The sequence below is a fragment of the Aristolochia californica genome, unplaced genomic scaffold (genome assembly GCF_029961685.1).
Source record: "Aristolochia californica isolate CCGP_79_NKW_82.1479 unplaced genomic scaffold, dmAriCali1.0.hap1 SCAF_3, whole genome shotgun sequence".
Taxonomy (NCBI): domain Eukaryota; kingdom Viridiplantae; phylum Streptophyta; class Magnoliopsida; order Piperales; family Aristolochiaceae; genus Aristolochia; species Aristolochia californica.
Window position 1 is genome coordinate 8,716,069 of NW_027181992.1, and position 18,575 is coordinate 8,734,643.

General features: G+C 36.7%; 2 protein-coding genes across 2 annotated transcripts; one reads left to right on the top strand and one right to left on the bottom strand.

Moving 5' to 3' along the window:
• Positions 1-6,174: 6,174 nt before the first annotated feature.
• Positions 6,175-7,081, bottom strand: LOC137959873 (N-terminal acetyltransferase A complex catalytic subunit NAA10-like). The gene has a single exon (XM_068807277.1). The coding sequence runs from the start codon at positions 6,964-6,966 to the stop codon at positions 6,388-6,390; it is 579 nt and encodes a 192-aa protein (XP_068663378.1). The 5' UTR covers positions 6,967-7,081; the 3' UTR covers positions 6,175-6,387.
• Positions 7,082-9,753: 2,672 nt separating this feature from the next.
• Positions 9,754-18,092, top strand: LOC137959358 (thioredoxin reductase NTRC-like). Its single transcript, XM_068806759.1, has 10 exons — positions 9,754-10,155; positions 11,844-12,057; positions 12,217-12,322; positions 13,840-14,105; positions 14,904-15,183; positions 15,340-15,447; positions 16,162-16,248; positions 16,357-16,461; positions 17,081-17,211; positions 17,742-18,092. Exons 1-10 carry the CDS (start codon positions 9,945-9,947, stop codon positions 17,800-17,802), a joined length of 1,569 nt encoding a protein of 522 aa, XP_068662860.1. The 5' UTR covers positions 9,754-9,944; the 3' UTR covers positions 17,803-18,092.
• Positions 18,093-18,575: the final 483 nt, after the last annotated feature.

The following is an 18,575-nucleotide window of genomic DNA, read 5'->3' on the forward strand; positions in this document are numbered from 1 at the left end:
TAACCAAACCTTAAATAGTAATACCTAGATGACCAGAAGAAAGAAAAAAAACCTAGGCACCAGAAAAAGCAGCTCAAAACAGTTGAGATAAATTTCAACGCACACCATAACAGTAGCCCTCAATATAGTGAACTCAATATATCACATATAGATCCAACCAAAGGACTCCAATACGACCTAGAGAGATTCTTCCCTCAAATAACTGCAGAACTATGATATGATACTTGTGGAAAAGAAGACAATCATCATCTATCATCACCTTTTAATTTCAATGCCTGTCAGATCAATATTTTATTATACTATTTTTTGCATAGTCAAATAAGTCCATTTGAAAGAAAAAGAAAAATTCATACAAACACTAAAAGTTTGAACACCTAAGAAAGGTAATTGGTGTTCTGCAAAATAGTAGCTCATACATACAGTTACAAGCACCACAAGCATCTTACATACAGTTACAACCAAAAGGATTAAGAAGTAGAGAATAGAAAACATCAACAAACTCTATCTTGCCCCAAATTTGGAAACAGATTCATCCCAAAAATAACAGCAGAATTATGATACGATACTTGAGGAATTAACACGAGAACACAAAAATACATACAGTTGCAAGCACCATTAATTTACACATGGAACAGTATTTCTGTAGCACATGAATTGGAGACTTGATAAAAAAATCAGATAGAGGAAGACTAGGCTGCAATTATACCCAGTTACACATTCTTCTGCTTCACCTATCTTTTAAAAAATATTGCAGAACAAAATCCTTACCCGTGTAAGAATTTGGATAGCACTACGCAATTATTCTTCTACCTCTACCACACAAAACGGAATCAGGTAAAGTCAATGTGTAACAGATAACTCTCACACGCACATGGATAGTTTTTTAGGTTTTCTTTTAATTGTTCATGTTTCTTGTGATTTTACAGCTTAATCCCCTAAACCTTAAAACATGCCCTTTTCCTCACCTGTTTACCCAAGACAATCATCTACAACAGAAGTTATTGAGCTAACTGTTGAAAAAGACATTTCTTGATACAAAAAAAAAAAAAAAAACTAAAACAAAGGAATCAATATCTGGAGTATCACCTGTCTCAGTAGGCTACATGAGCTAAAAATACTATGAACAAACAAAACAACTTCACAAAACCAAATGAATCTAAATTAGAATGCAAAAATGATAAAAAAAAAGGCAACCTTGTTCGAATCATATGAAGATTGAGGTCCAAATGTTTGAGAATCCCATTTAGCTGGTTTTGAATCTCTCACATTTGAGTTTTTTTTAATGGGTTGAGAAGCAGACCCATCGAACTAATTGCATGACAAAGATCTCAGTAGAGCTAACCAGTAAGAAAGAGAAAGGGTCAAAAACACTGAAAAGTCTTAACATTAAAGGAGTGAGTGAGGACCTGAGTAGCCATGTTAGGTCTTTAGCAGATTGCAGGGGAAGAAAAAGGGTACACCTTGGTTCACCATGCCAAAACATGGAGATAACGTAAGAAATAAAGCAATCTTTTAAGAGGAGAGCTAGTCACTTCTCAAAAGGCAGTTAAAACACAGCCATACAAGTTGTCCATCTTTCTCAAAAGCCCCTCCAAAGGGAGCCTTCATACCATTTTTAATTGATATAGCTACATAGAAGGATTTACTACTATTAGAAGATGTAATTTGTATTTACATAGGTTTCTATGAAAGTGTTTTCTTAAAAAAAGTTATTTCTAAGAGTGTAAAGGGAACAAGGGTATTAGTGTTTTTTATTAGTGTTTTATGTTATGAATAGGTGAGAAGAGGGAATTCTAATTCCATAATTCAAGGTGAGACTTTTCTCCCACCTTTCTTTCTTCTCCCACATTCTCTTTCTTCTCCTAATATATTCACAAAATTTAACATGGTATTAGAGCAACTAGGCTCCTGAGAGGGATAAAGAAGAAGGGGAAAGAAGAAAAAAAAACAGAAGAAGAAGAAGAAAAAACAAAGTTCTTTCCTTCGAGTTCCTATTCTTGAACCTTTTTTCCTTGGAGTTCGTACTATCGTTACCACACTTTCTTTATTACAAATCATATATTGAGGAAAAGATATTTGACTCTAGTTTCCAATGCAAAAAGAATTTTGGTAATTGGAGTTCTCTAAAAAAGAAAAATCGACATCCAAAGCAAGAAAGATCAGGCAACAGGAAGGTTTCCAATGGAATCCGCACTATCATTACCACACTATCCATACTGCAAATCATATATTGAGGAAAAGATATTTGAATCTAGTTTCCAATGGAAAAAGAATTTTGATAATTGGAATTTTTTAAAAAGAGAAATCAACATCTAAAGCAAGAAAGATCAGGTAACATGAAAGGTTTCAAGCGACAACAAAAAGTTTTAGTTTTCAGTACGATTTGTGCCATAAAGAATAAGACTTTATAAACATAATTATATGTCAAAAGAGAGGTTCATTAGTCTTTTTCTAACCCAACAACCCATTTCTCAATCCAATTTTTCTAAAGAGATATCAACATCAAAAGTAGGAAAGGTCATGCTAGAAGCCTACTACGAACGGAAAACATAATCTTTAAGCTTGATTTTTTCTTTTTCTTTCTTCTTTGTTGTTGGTTATTCTATTGCTTTGGTTTTCTTTAGCATTGTCCTTTGCTGGTTTTGATGTTAGTTTCCTATGGTTTCTTGTGTCCACCTGAGTTGATGTGTACTCTTTATTTCTAGCAGTTTTTCCTTCTTTCATTGGGAAACTTGGTTTGAAAAAAAAAAAAAAGAGTTTTTTTCTGCAAGCTGTTATAACTTTATGTTGAATTCAAAATACAACTATTCTTGGTCTCCTGTGCAATTTAGACAATGTCTCCATATGTTGAACCAGTAATCTGCAAAACGTCTGCTATATTCACTTGAGTTTTTGGTCCGCCAAATTTATGTTTTAATTAAATCTGCACATGTCATATGATATGTTAATCTTGTGAGCCAAGAATTTTATCTTCGGTTGCTTGGTTAGGTAGCTTAGCATGCTAAACCCTCTATGTCTGCACGCATGATTTACTTTGTTAACTGTTCAAATCCTTGTTTGAATGTTGGTTATATTCCTATTTGAAGTTATGAGTCATACTAGGACTCATTGCTACTACAACATGATCAAGATTTTGTTTTTTGTTTTCTTTCACCCTACTTGGTGTTAAGGCTGATCAATTTTGAAGTTTTGTAGGTTAATCTCGTCAATTTCACTCTTGGTTGTCCATGTATGTGTATGGGCTGAGTCATGTATGTTCAATTGTAGGTTGTGATACCTCATGTAGTAGTTCTTCAGCCGGTTTTGTTTTTCATCACTCCAGAGCAATGTCATAGACCCACTACCTAGTGGAGCAAGAGCGTGTCCAAATCCAATTAGAGTTAAGTTAGATTGTTTCTTATCTCTTCAAAGTGGATGAATGTGGTGCTGCCCTTACAAGTGGATAGGCTGGTGTCTCTTAATTCTTCTTTGACCTATCGGCGTTGGTTTTTGGACTCTATCGAGTGGCCACAAGTGATGTTTCTTCTCTCATATATGTTATCGGCAAGTTGGGTCTCTTAAGGTCATGGATCCCCAACTTGAAGGGGAAGAGTAGAAGAAGTACAAAGGAAAAGGTATTAGGAAGAACTTCATGGAAGAACTTACAATGAAGTGTTGCATGAGGTGGTGAATTTCTTACCATAGTTGGTGACCAGAGTCAAGTTTTCTTAAGACATCCAAGGGGGAGAATGGAAAATGCAAATTTTGAGAAATAGCCAAGTGCAAGTTGAAGTGAAGATCAAGTTGAAGATAAAAATTTGAGAGCTCATTTATTCATTCAAGACATTGAAGACCTAACTAAGCATAAAAAAATTTATGATTATTTATTTTGATATGCGATGTAACAAATTGAACTCAAAAACTCCAGTTTGAGGGGGAGTGTTAGAAGATGTAATTTGTGTTTACATAGGTTTCAAGAAAAGTGTTTTCTTTAAGGAGAGCAAAGAGATTAGTGTATTTTATTAATTTTATATAATAAATAGGTTAGAAAAGAAAACCCTAAATCATCCTCTTCCATAATTCAAAGTGAGAGTTTTCTCCAGCCTTCTCTTTCTCCTCCCAATATCTCTTTCTACTCCTAATATATTAATGAAATTTCAGAACTACCATAAAAACTAAAATAAAAAATAAAAAACTAAAATTTTATCATTCAAGAGAAAATGGTGAATTATATTATCAAAAGTTGATTTGGAAACTAGAAACAACAATACTATGTCGACATGCACCTTAATGAGGTTACACGAAACTAAATAACAAAGCATAATACACTTCAGAGAAGCAAAAATAGAGAAGAAGAAAATGGAAATGTCAGTTTAGATAAGTTTGGAATTGGTAGAGTGCACCTGATACTACACTTATGACTAGTGCTTTGTCAACTGCTTTATTACAGATATCTATCATTGACTAGTCCATAGAGAACATAAGTTATTGAGCTCCTTATTAACCCTAAGTGGACATTAGATTGGTGAGCCCTTCTCAACTTCGAAACGTCTACTGTTGATGCCAATAAAAGAACCTCAAACAAAAGAATCACGATAAAAATCTCCTAAGTGTAACTGTCTCAGAAGGGGTATGAGTTAAAAACATTATGAGCAAACAAAACAACTTCAAAAAATCAAATAAATCTAAATTGGCATGCAAAAATGAGATAAAATGAAACGTTGTTCTAACCATAAAAATAACAAAGTCTAACTGTTTGAGTATCCCAATTGGCAGCTTTCAAATCTCTCGAGTTTAATCAGCACAACAAATTTCTTGCTAGAGCTGACCAAGCAAAAAGACTGAAAATTGTAACATTATGAACAAGGACTGAGTGAGGAGTTGATAGCTTCTTTTTAATCTTCAGCAGACTGCTGGGAAAGTATCACATGGAGATAAAATAAGTGTTTATCTTAATTGATTCGTAACTTCCAATATCCTTTAGAGGAGACCTAGTTGATTCTCACAAAGCAGTTAACACTATGACACAAGAAGTCACTTTTATCAATGTCTATCCAAAGACAACCTTCTTACTTAGTTTAATTGATGTAGCTGCATAGAATAATTTACTAACAGCACAAAGCCTAAAAAATTCTATTGTTCACACGAAAATGGAGATTCGGGAAATCTCATAGAAAAGTACTGGAAGGTTGACATCAAGACTAACATACATAATACTAAGTCTAGGTCTATCATAATATGGTGCAAGCAAAAAAAATTATATGATATAGACTGGGCCAAGCATAGTTATAAAGTAGCATGTGGAGCAATGAAAACTGACTTCTTTGACTGTGGCACAAATAAGAATACTTGCAATCCATGCATAACAAAACAAAGAAAGCATAATATTAGAAGTGAACATATAGGAGAGCACATCAGAGTAGCATAAACAAACAAAGAGAAAATGGATGTGTCAGCTAAGATGGTTTGGACATCTCAGTGTCAACCAAATACTGCATTAGGAAGAAGTGCTCTGTCTGTCTTGATGGACTGGTAAGAACCAGAGGCTGATAGAAAATATCAGAGACTCCAACATATGAAATCTAGAAGGTAGCCAAACAGTGAAATAAGAAAATGATGGAACAGAGGAAGGAAAAGAATTTATGTTTACTACCTCACACATGAAATCCCCCAATGTGACAGGGAAATAATGGCCCAAGCCATGCTATAATCATTATGATCACAATGATGATGAACAGGGCCTATTATTCAATCTCTAAGCTTCTGGATGCCACTCTCAGGCACCCCTCATTAAGAGACTAGACGATTTGACAAGTTCGTATCCTAAACATTGGAAGTGAAAATTTAATTCATACAATCATTATGATGATCACAACGATGATGAACAGGGCCTATTATTCAATCTCTAAGCCTCTGGATGCCGCTCTAGTCACCCACTGTTAAGAGTCTAGACAATGTGGCAAGTTCGTATCCCAAACATTGGAAGTATAAATTTAATTCATACAAACTCCTGAATTTTATGTGATTGGAATATCAACTTGTGGGGAAATCAAGGCACCGATTCCTTAACAGTAGCTGGCAGGGTTTAGATATGCACTCAGCATTGTAGAGATTCAACGAGAAAAAGCAGCAGGAAGTAATACATACTCAATAACCTAGTCAGACACCACAAAATCCAGTATCACTAAAGGAGGGTCAGAAAACTTGGATAGCAGAAAGCCACCTCCACGGATAAGAATCCTTCCTTATGGGACAAAAGCAGTTTCAACTATCACCAGAACATAATTACCCACAATAATTTGGTCGAACCATAATAAAACGTAGAAGTACATGTAAAGCCGAACAGTTGGACATTTACAAACAATAATTTAGCGAACTCGCGACCACCAAATTACCTCCACAACTACCTCATTCGGCAGACCCAGCTTTCCCTACTATCCCCTTTCCCTCATGACCTGAACAACAAGCCCCATGATGGTGAGCATGACCGTGATGATGGCCATGTCCATGATGATGATGATGATGCTTGCCCTTAAGTTGCTTCCTCATGTCATAGGCATCCTCCCCATCTGCATAATACTTTGCCTCCACGTCATGTATCTTGTAGCCTAACGTCTCCGTATACAGATTGAAGGCGGCACGATTGCTTCGGCGTACGTGGAGAGACACATACTCGGATCCGTAGACCTGTTCCATGGCGTTCTGCGCGGCGGTCATAAGCTTGGTGGCAAGGCCGAGCTTCCGGTGGGTGCGAAGGACGGCGAGGGAAGTGATGTGGCCATGGCACTCGGAGCTCTCCTCCTCCATCTTAGCAAGGACGTATCCGACGATTCGGCCACCATAGTCCTCGGCAACGTAGAGGAGCTGCGGCCAGGAGAGGATGTGGTAGAAGTAGTACTTCATCTGGTAGTTCTCCGGCAAGCAGAGGAGGTTGCAAGCTTGCATCGCCAATAGATCGTCGATGGTTGCCTGACGAATACAAACCATCTTTGTTGCCCTTTCCTCGGCGGTGATCCTCTCTCTCGACGCTACTCGACCACAGATAGGGTTTTGCTGTGGCTTCCCGTCTTACGTGCGAAATCGATTCTGCGTCTCTTTCCAAAAGGCCAATGGAAGTATGGAACGTAATGGAAAATGTGATGAACCATATTAAAGCTCTCTGGAGACGTCTAACCAATAAAGTGTATCCACACCGTTGATCTCAGATGGACATTGTCAAATCACGATCCTTACCCATCCATTTACTGAATTCGCTTGTCATGGAATGGAAGATCAACGAAGGGTGTTCTTAGTCTCATTCCATCTTGAAGGGGATGCTCACTACTGGTTTTAGTGGCACAACTAAATCAATCCATGTCTCTCTTGCCCAAGCGTTTTTCAAGCTCTTTGTATCCTATTCACCCAATATGGAGATTTTCATTTTCTTCTTGCCAAATTGAGGTGAACCGGTTCTATCACTGCCCAAGTGCAAGAGGAAAAATTGGCACTACTACGTCCTCGTCCTCAAGGTTCCAACCCAGCTCCATCATTTGCCGTTGCATCTGTGCATAAGCCATCTACCACAAATGTTCTCCCTCCTAGGCAATCCTTCAAGAGACTCACTCTGGAGGATATGAAAAAATGATGTAACAAGGGATTGTATTTCAATTGTGACAATAAGTTTGTACTAGGAATAGGTGCAAACGATTTCAAATGTACTTAGTAGGAGGAAGATGGCAAAGAGACTGATTTGATGTCTCTTATAGAAATTGTTGAGGAGGACGAACCTAGTTTGGAGGTGTCACTCCATGCATTTTCTGTTGTTTATCAGCCTTGTACTATGGTATTGGATGGTGAGATCAAAGGACAATGTGAATTTTGAATGATAGTGGCAGCACCCATAACTTTATCTATGACAAAGTTGCCAAAAGTTTGGGACTTCAACTCTTTTATGGTTTGGGAAGGAATAAGAATTCAGTGCTCCTCTAAGGCTATAGACGTGTCGATTATAATTTAAGGCGCCAATGTGATCATTGATTTTTGTTGAAGAAGTATTAGTGGCATATCTTGTAATTAAGTGGTTTAGAGACATACTTTGTAATTACTAGGTGCTTTAAGTTCTTTTCGCTCATGAACATGTATTGGGATTTCTACCCATCATTACAAATAAATAAAAAAGATAAAGGAAAAGGTAAGCTCGTTTGAGTTTCAAGCTCCTCTCGGGGAAAATCCTAGGGCCTTCCTCTCTTCTTGAACTCGTGCACTTTCTCTTCTATCTCTTTCCTCTTCTTCTTTTTTTCTCATTCTTCTTCCTTCTCTTTCTCGTCAATCTAAACTCTTTTAAGCATGAAACTCTAAAATCTAACAAAGAACCAAAACATGGATTCTAGGGTTTTATTATGCTACTCTAAAGTTCAGCTAATAAGCATGGAAGGCGACGCCTACAATCAGCCATGGAAGGGAGGGAGTGCTGAAAAAATTCTAGCAAGTGCTCTTGATCATGGCAGGTTTTAATATCATCTTTCCTTGGTGTTTTTAGTTCATTAAAATCTCAAATTTAAGTCCTCTTGGTCGTTCTTCAATTCAAGTTTCAAGAGGCCATAATTGGAGTTGTACGTCTTTAAATCTTGTAAGTGACCAACCAAAGGCTAGAAATATGCCTAAACTTGTGCAATGACTAGTTGTTTGAAGTGGGATCTAGTGTTATTAATACCCAAGTCCTCTTCAGTCTAAACATCAATTTCTTACATGAATTTTCAAAACTCTTTAGTTCATTGTGAGTGCTTTTCAAGCCTTTTGATCTTTAAAATCCTAAGGAGAATGTTTCTCAAGGGTTTTCTTCAAAGAGCTAAGTATTCATATTCTATATTTTCATACTTTTTATTCAAACTTTTATCGTGAATTTCAAAACTTCTCTCCAGCAAGCATTCTCGATATAATTTTGAAATTAACATTAGTGCTACTAATATCTTGGTAGTTTCACCTCGATCTTGTTCTTAAAAATATCTCTTTTGGGTTTAGGTATTTGTACTTAGAGTTGTTGACGATAAGTCCCAAGATGTTTGGACATGTATTGTAACTTGAACCTTTGTGGTTTTATTCTCTAGATGTCATTTGACAAGTTATAGTAAATTATTTAAAACTTCTTAGTATATAACAATTTAAATCATTTATGTGAAATAATTATATGAACTATATTAATTTTAGTTTAGAATTAAATATAAATTATATTAAAAATGAGTGTATTAATTTAATAAATATTTTAAGTTAACTAGTCTAATATTATTAAATAATTTATATTATTTATTTAAATGATCAATATATCTTTGAATTTAGTTTTAAATTATTATTTTTAGTAATAAATTTTATTTTATCTTTAGTAATGTATCTGTTTTTTAGTTTAATCCTCTGTTAGGAATTTCATTTAAGATCTTGGATGACTGGATTGGAATTCCCCATTCACTGCAAACAGGGTGTCAATGGATTAGTATCCCAATCGTTAAGAGAAATCCGTCATGTTGTCAGTCACCACCTCCTCGACAATTTCTTTTTTTGGTTTTTCTTTTCCTGTAAAAACAAGTAAAAATTTGAGGAAAGATTTTCTGAAAAATAACAAAGCTGAGATAATGATTCGATCTTGTTCTCGTTGAGAGGAGAGAACCGGGTCAGAAGAGGTTTTGGGAGCGAAGCTGCTGGACAAGTGGCCACACAAACAGCGACCAAGGAGGAGTGTGAGAATACTTTATCCCAATTTACTGGTCGGACAGCCTCCAGGGGAGAAGCGTCTTCGCTTTCCACTGCTTTCCACAACTGTCCACTTTCAACGTTGCTAAAGGCTGCGAATCAACTTCAAACTAAGCACCACCCCCCTTATATAGGTTAATGAAGGGAAGAGAAAAAAACTAACGTGCGTTGAAAATAAAGAGGCAAGTCTTCCAGCCCTGCGCCGTAATCACCGAGGCCGTCTGTTTTATGGTCAGAAAGAAATGGCTATTCAGATAGGAGGTACGGGAAGCATTACTGTTAGACCCGCGATGATTGCTCTCCACCCTTCTTTCTCATTTGTTGGTCCTCGTCTGCAAAATCATATTTGGGTATTGCCAGCTCGGAGGCGGGTGCCGCCTTCTCCCGCTCGCTACAATCGAGTCGTTCAGGCGTCACAACTTGTTGCTGCGGAGCCAGCTCCTCCTTATCTGGGTTAGTGACACAAATTTCTTTCAATTGTTTCTTCGTTTTGAGTGATTGTTTGTTTAATAATTGAAGCTAATGAGGCTCAAAATATTGTGGACGAGTATATGGTTGATTGGGTTCTGTTGATCACCTCAACATTCTGGGGTTGAGCTGTCTGGGTTCCATGATTTTTATTTTCTCTGGTTGTTATGGAGTTACTGTTCTGTCTTGAGTAAGAAGAGAATCTATCGAGTATAAATGGCTCCTACTGAGTTGCATTGCGAATGAGAAACTTCTCAAGAGTTGCCTCGCAGTAAGAAGTGCCATTTGGTACACTAGTTAAAGGCAACGAATAGTTGTGAGATGGTCCAAACGGTCGTTTTCCTACATTAACAAATTTAAGTTCGCTGTTATGAATTAACAATTGTCTAGAGTTTGCAGGACTCTTTTCTTTGTGAGCTACAAGGTCTACTTGTTTAAGATTATATCGGTGTTTGCGCTTGTCGACTTCTAGACTACAAAAATATCTTGTTCAAATTGCAAGTGACATGTGTTATTGTGAATTAGATAGCACAAGGATGCTTTTTGGTTGAAGCTCTAAGTTCGCTGTTATGAATTAATAATTGTCTAGAGTTTGCAGGACTCTTTTCTTTGTGAGCTACAAGGTCTGCTTGTTTAAGATTATATCGGTGTTTGCGCTTGTCGACTTCTAGACTACAAAAATATCTTGTTCAAATTGCAAGTGACATGTGTTATTGTGAATTAGATAGCACAAGGATGCTTTTTGGTTGAAGCTCTTTGAGATGGCCTTTAGAGTTCATAGTTTATCTGGACCTCCTCTGTCTTCGTCTTTCTTTTAATTAGGTTACGGGAGAGTAACTGGAACTTTTTTTCTTTTGAACAATAAATAGAGAGTTAGCAAAACTATAGTTCATACTTAGTTTTCCTGTAGATTGACAGCACTCAAATATGCCAATATGAATGAAAGGTTTAGGGAATTCATGTCTAGATAGTGAGGAAACAGATGTTGATACAACCCTGATGGCTTTGAACAAATGAATAGTTGGCACAAGCTGACATAGGGACCGAATATGTGTTCTTTAGACAATGTACTCAACTAATTTGTAGTTTTACCAGACGTGTTAGGTATTCGTATCTATCTTCCCGCATCTTTGTCACTCAACCAAGGTTGAAACAGATGGAAGGAAAGGCAGTTTTTTCGAGAAAATGGCTCATGTTTTGGACCTTTCTAGAAACTTTGCACTCATGTACCAGGAACATATAATATGATTTTGATACCCACAGCTGATGCTTTTTTTTCAGTAGGCTTGTTTTCTTGGGTTGATGTTGATCCCGCAAATTGTGTGATGGCATTGTCGATCATTATGTGGGAATTCTACACTTCCTTGAACAATGCAGTTTAGAGCTGTTATAAGTGTCTGAAGATCCTCTCAACAGTTTTGCCTGATAATCCAAAGATTATTGCTTCAATTTTATGCCTGCTTATTACTTTTAATTCTCTATCTGTTCTCTTTGGTTTTAAGTCAAGTAGCATGGACTGTCCTTCGTAATCAAATTCACATCCAAAGCTGTATAAATTAAACCTAGTTGCTTACTGTGCCATCAAATATAATATTTTCTTAAACTTTAACAGTTATGTATATCAATGCAATCTTTGTAATTTGAAGCTAGAAAAAGAAAATTTTGAATTGCAGCTCCTGCTGGTGGTGTCGAAAACTTGGTCATCATAGGTTCAGGGCCTGCAGGATACACTGCAGCAATTTATGCTGCTCGTGCAAATTTGAAGCCTCTAGTCTTTGAAGGGTATCAAGTAGGAGGAGTCCCGGGCGGGCAGTTGATGACCACTACTGAAGTTGAAAATTTTCCTGGTTTTCCGGATGGAATAACTGGCCCTGATCTGATGGATCGGTAAGTAGACCATGCAAACCAGATTCATCTCTTGCGGCTTGTCATCTGTATTGTCTTTTCTATTTCATGGATAGAGCATCTTTCCTAATTTGTTTTCTGCATGAAGTTACTTGCTTATTTGGTTTTCCATGAAAATAGCCACATTATTTGACTGATCAGGATGCGACGGCAAGCAGAGCAATGGGGTGCAGAGCTTTTCCAAGAAGATGTGGAGCATGTGGATGTGAAAAGCAGTCCTTTTACGATAAGGAGCGGTGAACGAGAGGTGACATGATATGTCTTTTATCAATAATCTAAAACTAAAACTGAAAAAGAAACTAAAATCACAAAAGCTTGGGAGAGAACAAAATAAGGTCATTCAGAATTATGAGAAAGGGGGCAGGAGTGGGGAAACTAGGATTCTTATTTGGAAGGGACAAAAGGAGATCTCAAAAATGGGTGCTTTTAGCCTATTAGAAGTAAATATTTTTTAATTTTCTATTTTCAGGTTAATTGGGTATCTTTTTTGGTTTCTTAATCCAAAATATGATTGTTATTACTTTTCAGTAAAACTATGATTTCACATGTCTATTCAAGATTGTTTCATGTCCATTTGAAAGCTTCATTACCAATTTGCAAGTTTAAAGTTTAGGTATGTATCCAATGCTTCTGATTTCATAAACAAGGTGATCAGGATATCTAATTTTCCCCGGTTGATGGTGCTCTCTACCCAGTGACAGTGAATAGGATGCCATTATCTTCAAGATCAACTCAGTTATTTATTTGGTTATTAGTTCATTAATGCACTTGCTGACTTTGGATAAAACAGCTTTTTGGCTGTTTATTAGAAAATCAATAAATCTTTGAATATCTCAATTTTGTGTTTATAGTTTGTTATGGACAAAACAGCCTGTGGTTCAATTCATAGTGGTGGAGAAACTCTCCTTCATCCTTATGTCACTTTAAGGTAGAAAAGATTGTATGTGTCTTTGATACTTGAGATGGTTTCTGCAGCTAGTCAAGTGGATGTCATTTGGAGGAGTGGAGGTTTTATTTTTTGCATATGTTATTGATGATTAAGTTAGAAGGCCATGATATTGTGGTATCGCGCGTGGCTGCTCTGGTATTGCGGGTTTTGGTGATGCCTTCCGTAACTCGGAAAGCCAAATCCTTATCTCATATTCCAGCCCACTTGGCATCACGGACTCCACTGAATGAAGCCAAGCTCTTCGTTTTGCTCCAAGGTCTTCTTATCTTCAAAGAGCACCTTACCGGACCTTAATAATTGAAGGAGACTCTCAAGTGATCATCTCATGGTGCTCCTCCGGATCCTCTACTCCATGGAGACACTGGAATATAATTAACAATTTTTTTGACATTTTACCCCTTTAAGAATATTTTTGGACTCATGTTCCGAGATCAGCCAACTCTTTGGCTGACTCGCTTACTAAAGAGGGGGCCTCCCTCCAATCTCTTATTGTTAAGCGCGCACCCCCCCCCTTTATCTAGGTTTGTTTTCTTCTATCCTTGAATAAAATTATCACTTCACCAAAAAAAACAAGAAGAAGAAGGCCGTGATATGGAATTAGGGCATTCCCTCAGTTAAGTTCTTAAATCTGCCACATCCTAGCAGACAAGTTTATTCATATAATGTGAGAGACTGCAACTTGATTAGCTTAATGAAATTGATCTGTGAGGAACTGAGGAAAAGGTGAAGGGTTTCCACTAGCACAACTTGCTGTCAATGTGAAGGTTAGATGTGTCAAAATTATCTATTGGTAATTAATTAATTGTATTTTACAGGTACGGTGCCACAGTCTTATTTTTGCCACTGGTGCCACTGCTAAGAGGCTTGGGTTGCCCCGAGAAGATGAATTCTGGAGCAGAGGAATAAGTGCTTGTGCTATTTGTGATGGAGCCTCACCACTGTTTAAGGGACAAGTTCTTGCAGTTGTCGGTGGAGGTGATACAGCTACTGAAGAGGCACTGTATCTCACTAAATATGCTCGTCATGTGCATTTGCTTGTCCGTAAGGACCAGTTGCGGGCATCCAAGGCAATGCAGGACAGGTAAGTCTTTCTCATCTCCAGTTTCCTTTGCTGCATCCAAGTAGACTTACATTCATATTCATCTGCCTGTTACATCAAGATATCAACAGAAAACTTTATCTCCAAATCAATATCAATGAGACAAATTAAGTGACATTGTAATTACAAGATAGTCTTTAACTTTTTTTCTCTGATGCATTTTGCTGTAAATAAATCATCTCATAATGCCTTTGTGTAATCTCAGCTGAGCACAAACAAGAAATTCTGCATCATTTTATCAGAAAAGAAGCTGAAGATAGTTTTCTTGGCAAGTTCAGTTAGATTTTTTAAGTGAAGAAATTTGGGTGCATCTGACTTGTTGTTTGTTTCTTGATTGCTAATTCCTCTCTCTGAAAAGAAGAAAACTGAAGTATTTAAGAGCATTATTCAGTGAAAAAGAAAAGAGTAAACTGCACTCACCTATATCAACCAATAAGCAACTCCTCTTCCCACTTAAATTGTATTATGACTTAGTTTCCATAGTAGCTGATGCATGAAAAATTTATACTGTTTTTTAAAATCTTGAAAATTCTCTGGATGCCTTCTAATATATTTTCTGATTGAGTGTTGTTTTCTTTTTTGCTTAGATATTTCTAAATAATTTCATTCTTGCTTCTGTATTGACAGTAATACATTTTGTCCATGACATATTGACATAAATTTCTTACAACAACCTAGCTACCGAAGCATTCCTATCTTTAATGATTGATGTTGGAAGGTAAAATTTCAACTCCTCCTGGATGTTTGTTTAACAGGTTCCTTATGGCGAATGTTTCACAGAGTTCTCAACAATCCAAACATTACCGTGCACTTCAATACAGAAGCAGTGGATGTGGTTAGCAATAACAAGGATCAGATGTCTGGTATTCTTTTGAGAAAGATTGACACAGGAGAGGAATTAATCCTTGATGTCCGTGGCTTATTTTATGGCATTGGTCATTCTCCAAATAGTCAGTTGCTGGAAGGCCAAATTGAGCTTGACAGTGCTGGCTATGTGATAGTCAAGGAAGGTACGGCTCAAACCTCCAGCGAAGGTGTGTTTGCTGCTGGAGATATACAGGTAAAATGTTATACCAGATCTTCCCCAAACATTGAGAAAATTTGCTCATATAATTATCTTAATTTTACTTTTATCTGTTTTTAGGAGAAATTTTTGGTACATCATGGGGGGTGTTTGAATCTGTCTTCTTACTTTAGTTTCTTGTTTTGTGTATAGGATCATGAATGGAGGCAAGCAATAACTGCAGCTGGATCAGGATGTGTGGCAGCTTTAACTGTTGAGAGATATCTTGCAAGCAATAATCTCCTGGTTGAATTTCACCAGGTATATAATCTTAATGACCATTTCTGACTTGCATTGTTTTGTTTTTATGTGCATTCTGGCCGCATTCTAACCAACTCATACATGTCTGCCTTTTCAACTTGAGAGCCCAAATTATATGATCATTCAGGTCTTTCATGCATTTGTCTTAATTAGAAGATTTTATGTTATCCACAAGTTGGATAAACAGAACTAGATTGTTACTGCAAATGTAGTGTTTATTTTTTTGGGTCCCTCATGATATTCCAAATTGCTTCAACATGGAGTAAGCAAGGTGAGTTTACCTTTGGGTTTTTGTTGTCCAGAGTTGCTATTTGTGGTATTGTTTTTATCCTTTCGTTTCCTTGTTCCCCCTTTTACATATTATAAAATGGGCATGTTCATCTGCTGTGTTCCTTCAGGAAGTAACCATTGCTTTTCTTGAGCTTTATATTTTGACTTGCCAAAATGCAAGTGGCAAATTTGCATTTCTATTAAAAGTTTCACCTATTTTGTGGTCATATATTCCTGTACCTTTGAGGCGTATTATGCAGGCATACATGAGGAAGTGGAGGGCATAATGTATTCATAGATCTGAGGAAGTTGTGCTGTGTGATGCGAGTCACATGGGTGACTTCTTAGATGCTCAGAGTGAATAGTATCATTTGTCTGCAAGAAGTTAACAACTCTCTGGATGCTGTTCTGGTTGCATTTTTACTCATGTGTGCTTCTATGCAGCCCAAAACTGAAACACCGAAAAAGGAAATTTCAGACAGAGATGAACAAATGGGTTTCGACATTACCTTAACCAAGCACAAGGGTCAGGTGAGGCAACTACTCTCCATAGTGGCAAATATCACTTGATTGACCATTGGAATGGATAAGTTGCTTAATCTTCTTACACATTACTCCGTTTTAACTTGTGATTTGCAGTATGCTCTGCGAAAATTATACCATGAGAGTCCAAGGCTTATATGTGTTCTATATACTGCACCAACTTGCGGTCCCTGTAGAACCCTGAAACCCATTTTAAGCAAGGTTCTGTTTTCTTGACTCACGATTTGAATTTATAATATATTGGTCAGATGAGAAAATTATCCTTGCTGTTTGGTGGCCGATTCCTTTATGTCATGTCAAGTGCTTTTCTTTACATATTGATGGATTATTTTTTAGGACTCATCATCTTAAAGGGTAAAATTGAAGTTCCTGGAGCAAAGGTCCGAAGTTTAGGCTGGTCTTTTTGAAAAAATCTCGAACTGCAACTCTTAGAGGAGAAAAGCATTAAAGAACGTCAATTCCTGATTAAGTGAATACACAATTTGTCTGCGGTACACTGATCAGTAATGTTACTGTGTTCTAAAATGAAAACAGTAGATGAGTCCTGGGATTCCTGTAAGAGCTCCATATGATAGCAGTAAGTGGTTGCTGCTGCATCTTAGTCAATGTGGAGTTTTTGGGGCTACATACTGGTTGACATCATAACCTATACTATAGCTGTTTTTTCCTGAAAACCCATTAATACTTGGTCAGCAGTTACTTTTTCAGATAGCTAAACAGTAAAGGATAACAAAGTACCATGAGCCTCTGCCATCTATTCACCGATTGCATTAACATCAATAATAGATAAATATAGAGCTCCTTTTGACTTTTGTTGCAGGTAATAGATGAATTTGATCAGAATGTTCATTTTGCTGAAATCGATATTGAGGAAGATCCAGAAATTGCAGAGGCAGCAGACATTATGGGTACACCATGTGTGCAATTCTTCAAAAACAAAGAAATGCTCAGGTTGGTTTATTTTGAAATCTCTTCTCTAGTTTTCTTGATGTTTGTGATGTCACAGGGATGGTTTAGTTTTCTCTCTTTACTTTTTTAAGTTGGGAAGTTCAGAAACTATGCTTCTAGGACCTCAACTAGTAGGAAGCTTCTGATGCATTCTACTCTTTGATCAACTTGCAAAACCAAGTATTTATAATGCTCCAGTGCAAATTACAACTCTATAAATAACCTTGTATGGTGTGCTCTAAGGTCACTAACCTTAGTAGAATGTAGCATAACAAGTTGTAAGAAATTCAGATTGTGTATTCTGCAATCAAATAGAATAATGGACTAGTCAGTGTGAATGTAGAGAAACCAGGGGTCAGTTATGGCTTGATTTCTGTAAAATTAACCTGGATCTTGCTTTTCTTATGCTGCTTATATGACTGTAAAACTAAAGGAAGTCTGTCGACTTTTTTATTGATCAGACCTCTTATCCTAACTTTATTGTGAGAGTTGGACATTTTCTAGACAACTAACGTTTTGGTTTCTATGTGCAGGACTATATCCGGTGTGAAGATGAAGAAAGAATATAGAGAATTCATTCTGTCAAACAAATGAAGTTTGGTTAAGTTTGCATTCTTATTCAAAATAGGCTTTGTTCCTTCCAGACTGGCAAGCAGGATGGCAGCACCATTACATTTACTGATCAGTCCTGAATTCTTGTGAAGAAAGCTGGGATGATTTACACCATTCCAGACGTGCATGATTTGAGAGAAAAAATGATTTTGTAGTATATGACAAATGAGAAAAGAAGCAGAAACTGGAAATAATGGGTTCATTTCTTAAAGCTCTTTGTTGCATTATGTTTCTCTTCGAGATGGGAAATTAAGGCAGCAGTTGACATGACTCTTTGGCGAATGAAAAACACTATTTTTCTAAAACAAATACACTATTACAATTTAAACCTGTTTGGATACATCAACTTGAAATACAGCCACTTCAAGATAAGCTCGAAAACTGCCGTGTTTCAGTTCTCTTGGAGCTCCATTTTTTTATTACATTCATTTGTTGTAGTAGTGGGTATAAATATAAGCATAAGGTTTCAGATTCATCTAGTAAGAGACAGAATTTTTGTTATGGGTGTTCGGAGTCATCACCTAAGAACCCTTTTTTGAAAAAAATTCATTAATAGCTCTATTACCTGAAATTTTACATAATAGAGATTTTGATTCTATTTTAAGCCAAGTGTATACTCATAGACATGATTACCTATCTTTTTGAGATTGATAAGATATATTCAAACTCTATCAAGCTTTCCTATCTAGAGTATCTAGTTCTAGATTAGCCTATAAAAGGAAATAATAAAAATACACCAAAAAGAAAAACTTACA

Bases quoted from the DNA above. Each gene is read 5' to 3' on its own strand.
- LOC137959873 (XM_068807277.1), bottom strand. From the start codon at position 6,966: ATGGTTTGTATTCGTCAGGCAACCATCGACGATCTATTGGCGATGCAA.
- LOC137959358 (XM_068806759.1), top strand. From the start codon at position 9,945: ATGGCTATTCAGATAGGAGGTACGGGAAGCATTACTGTTAGACCCGCG. The intron at 15,448-16,161 runs GTATATAATCTT...GCTTCTATGCAG, and splicing joins TCCTGGTTGAATTTCACCAG to CCCAAAACTGAAACACCGAA. The intron at 16,249-16,356 runs GTGAGGCAACTA...TGTGATTTGCAG, and splicing joins TAACCAAGCACAAGGGTCAG to TATGCTCTGCGAAAATTATA.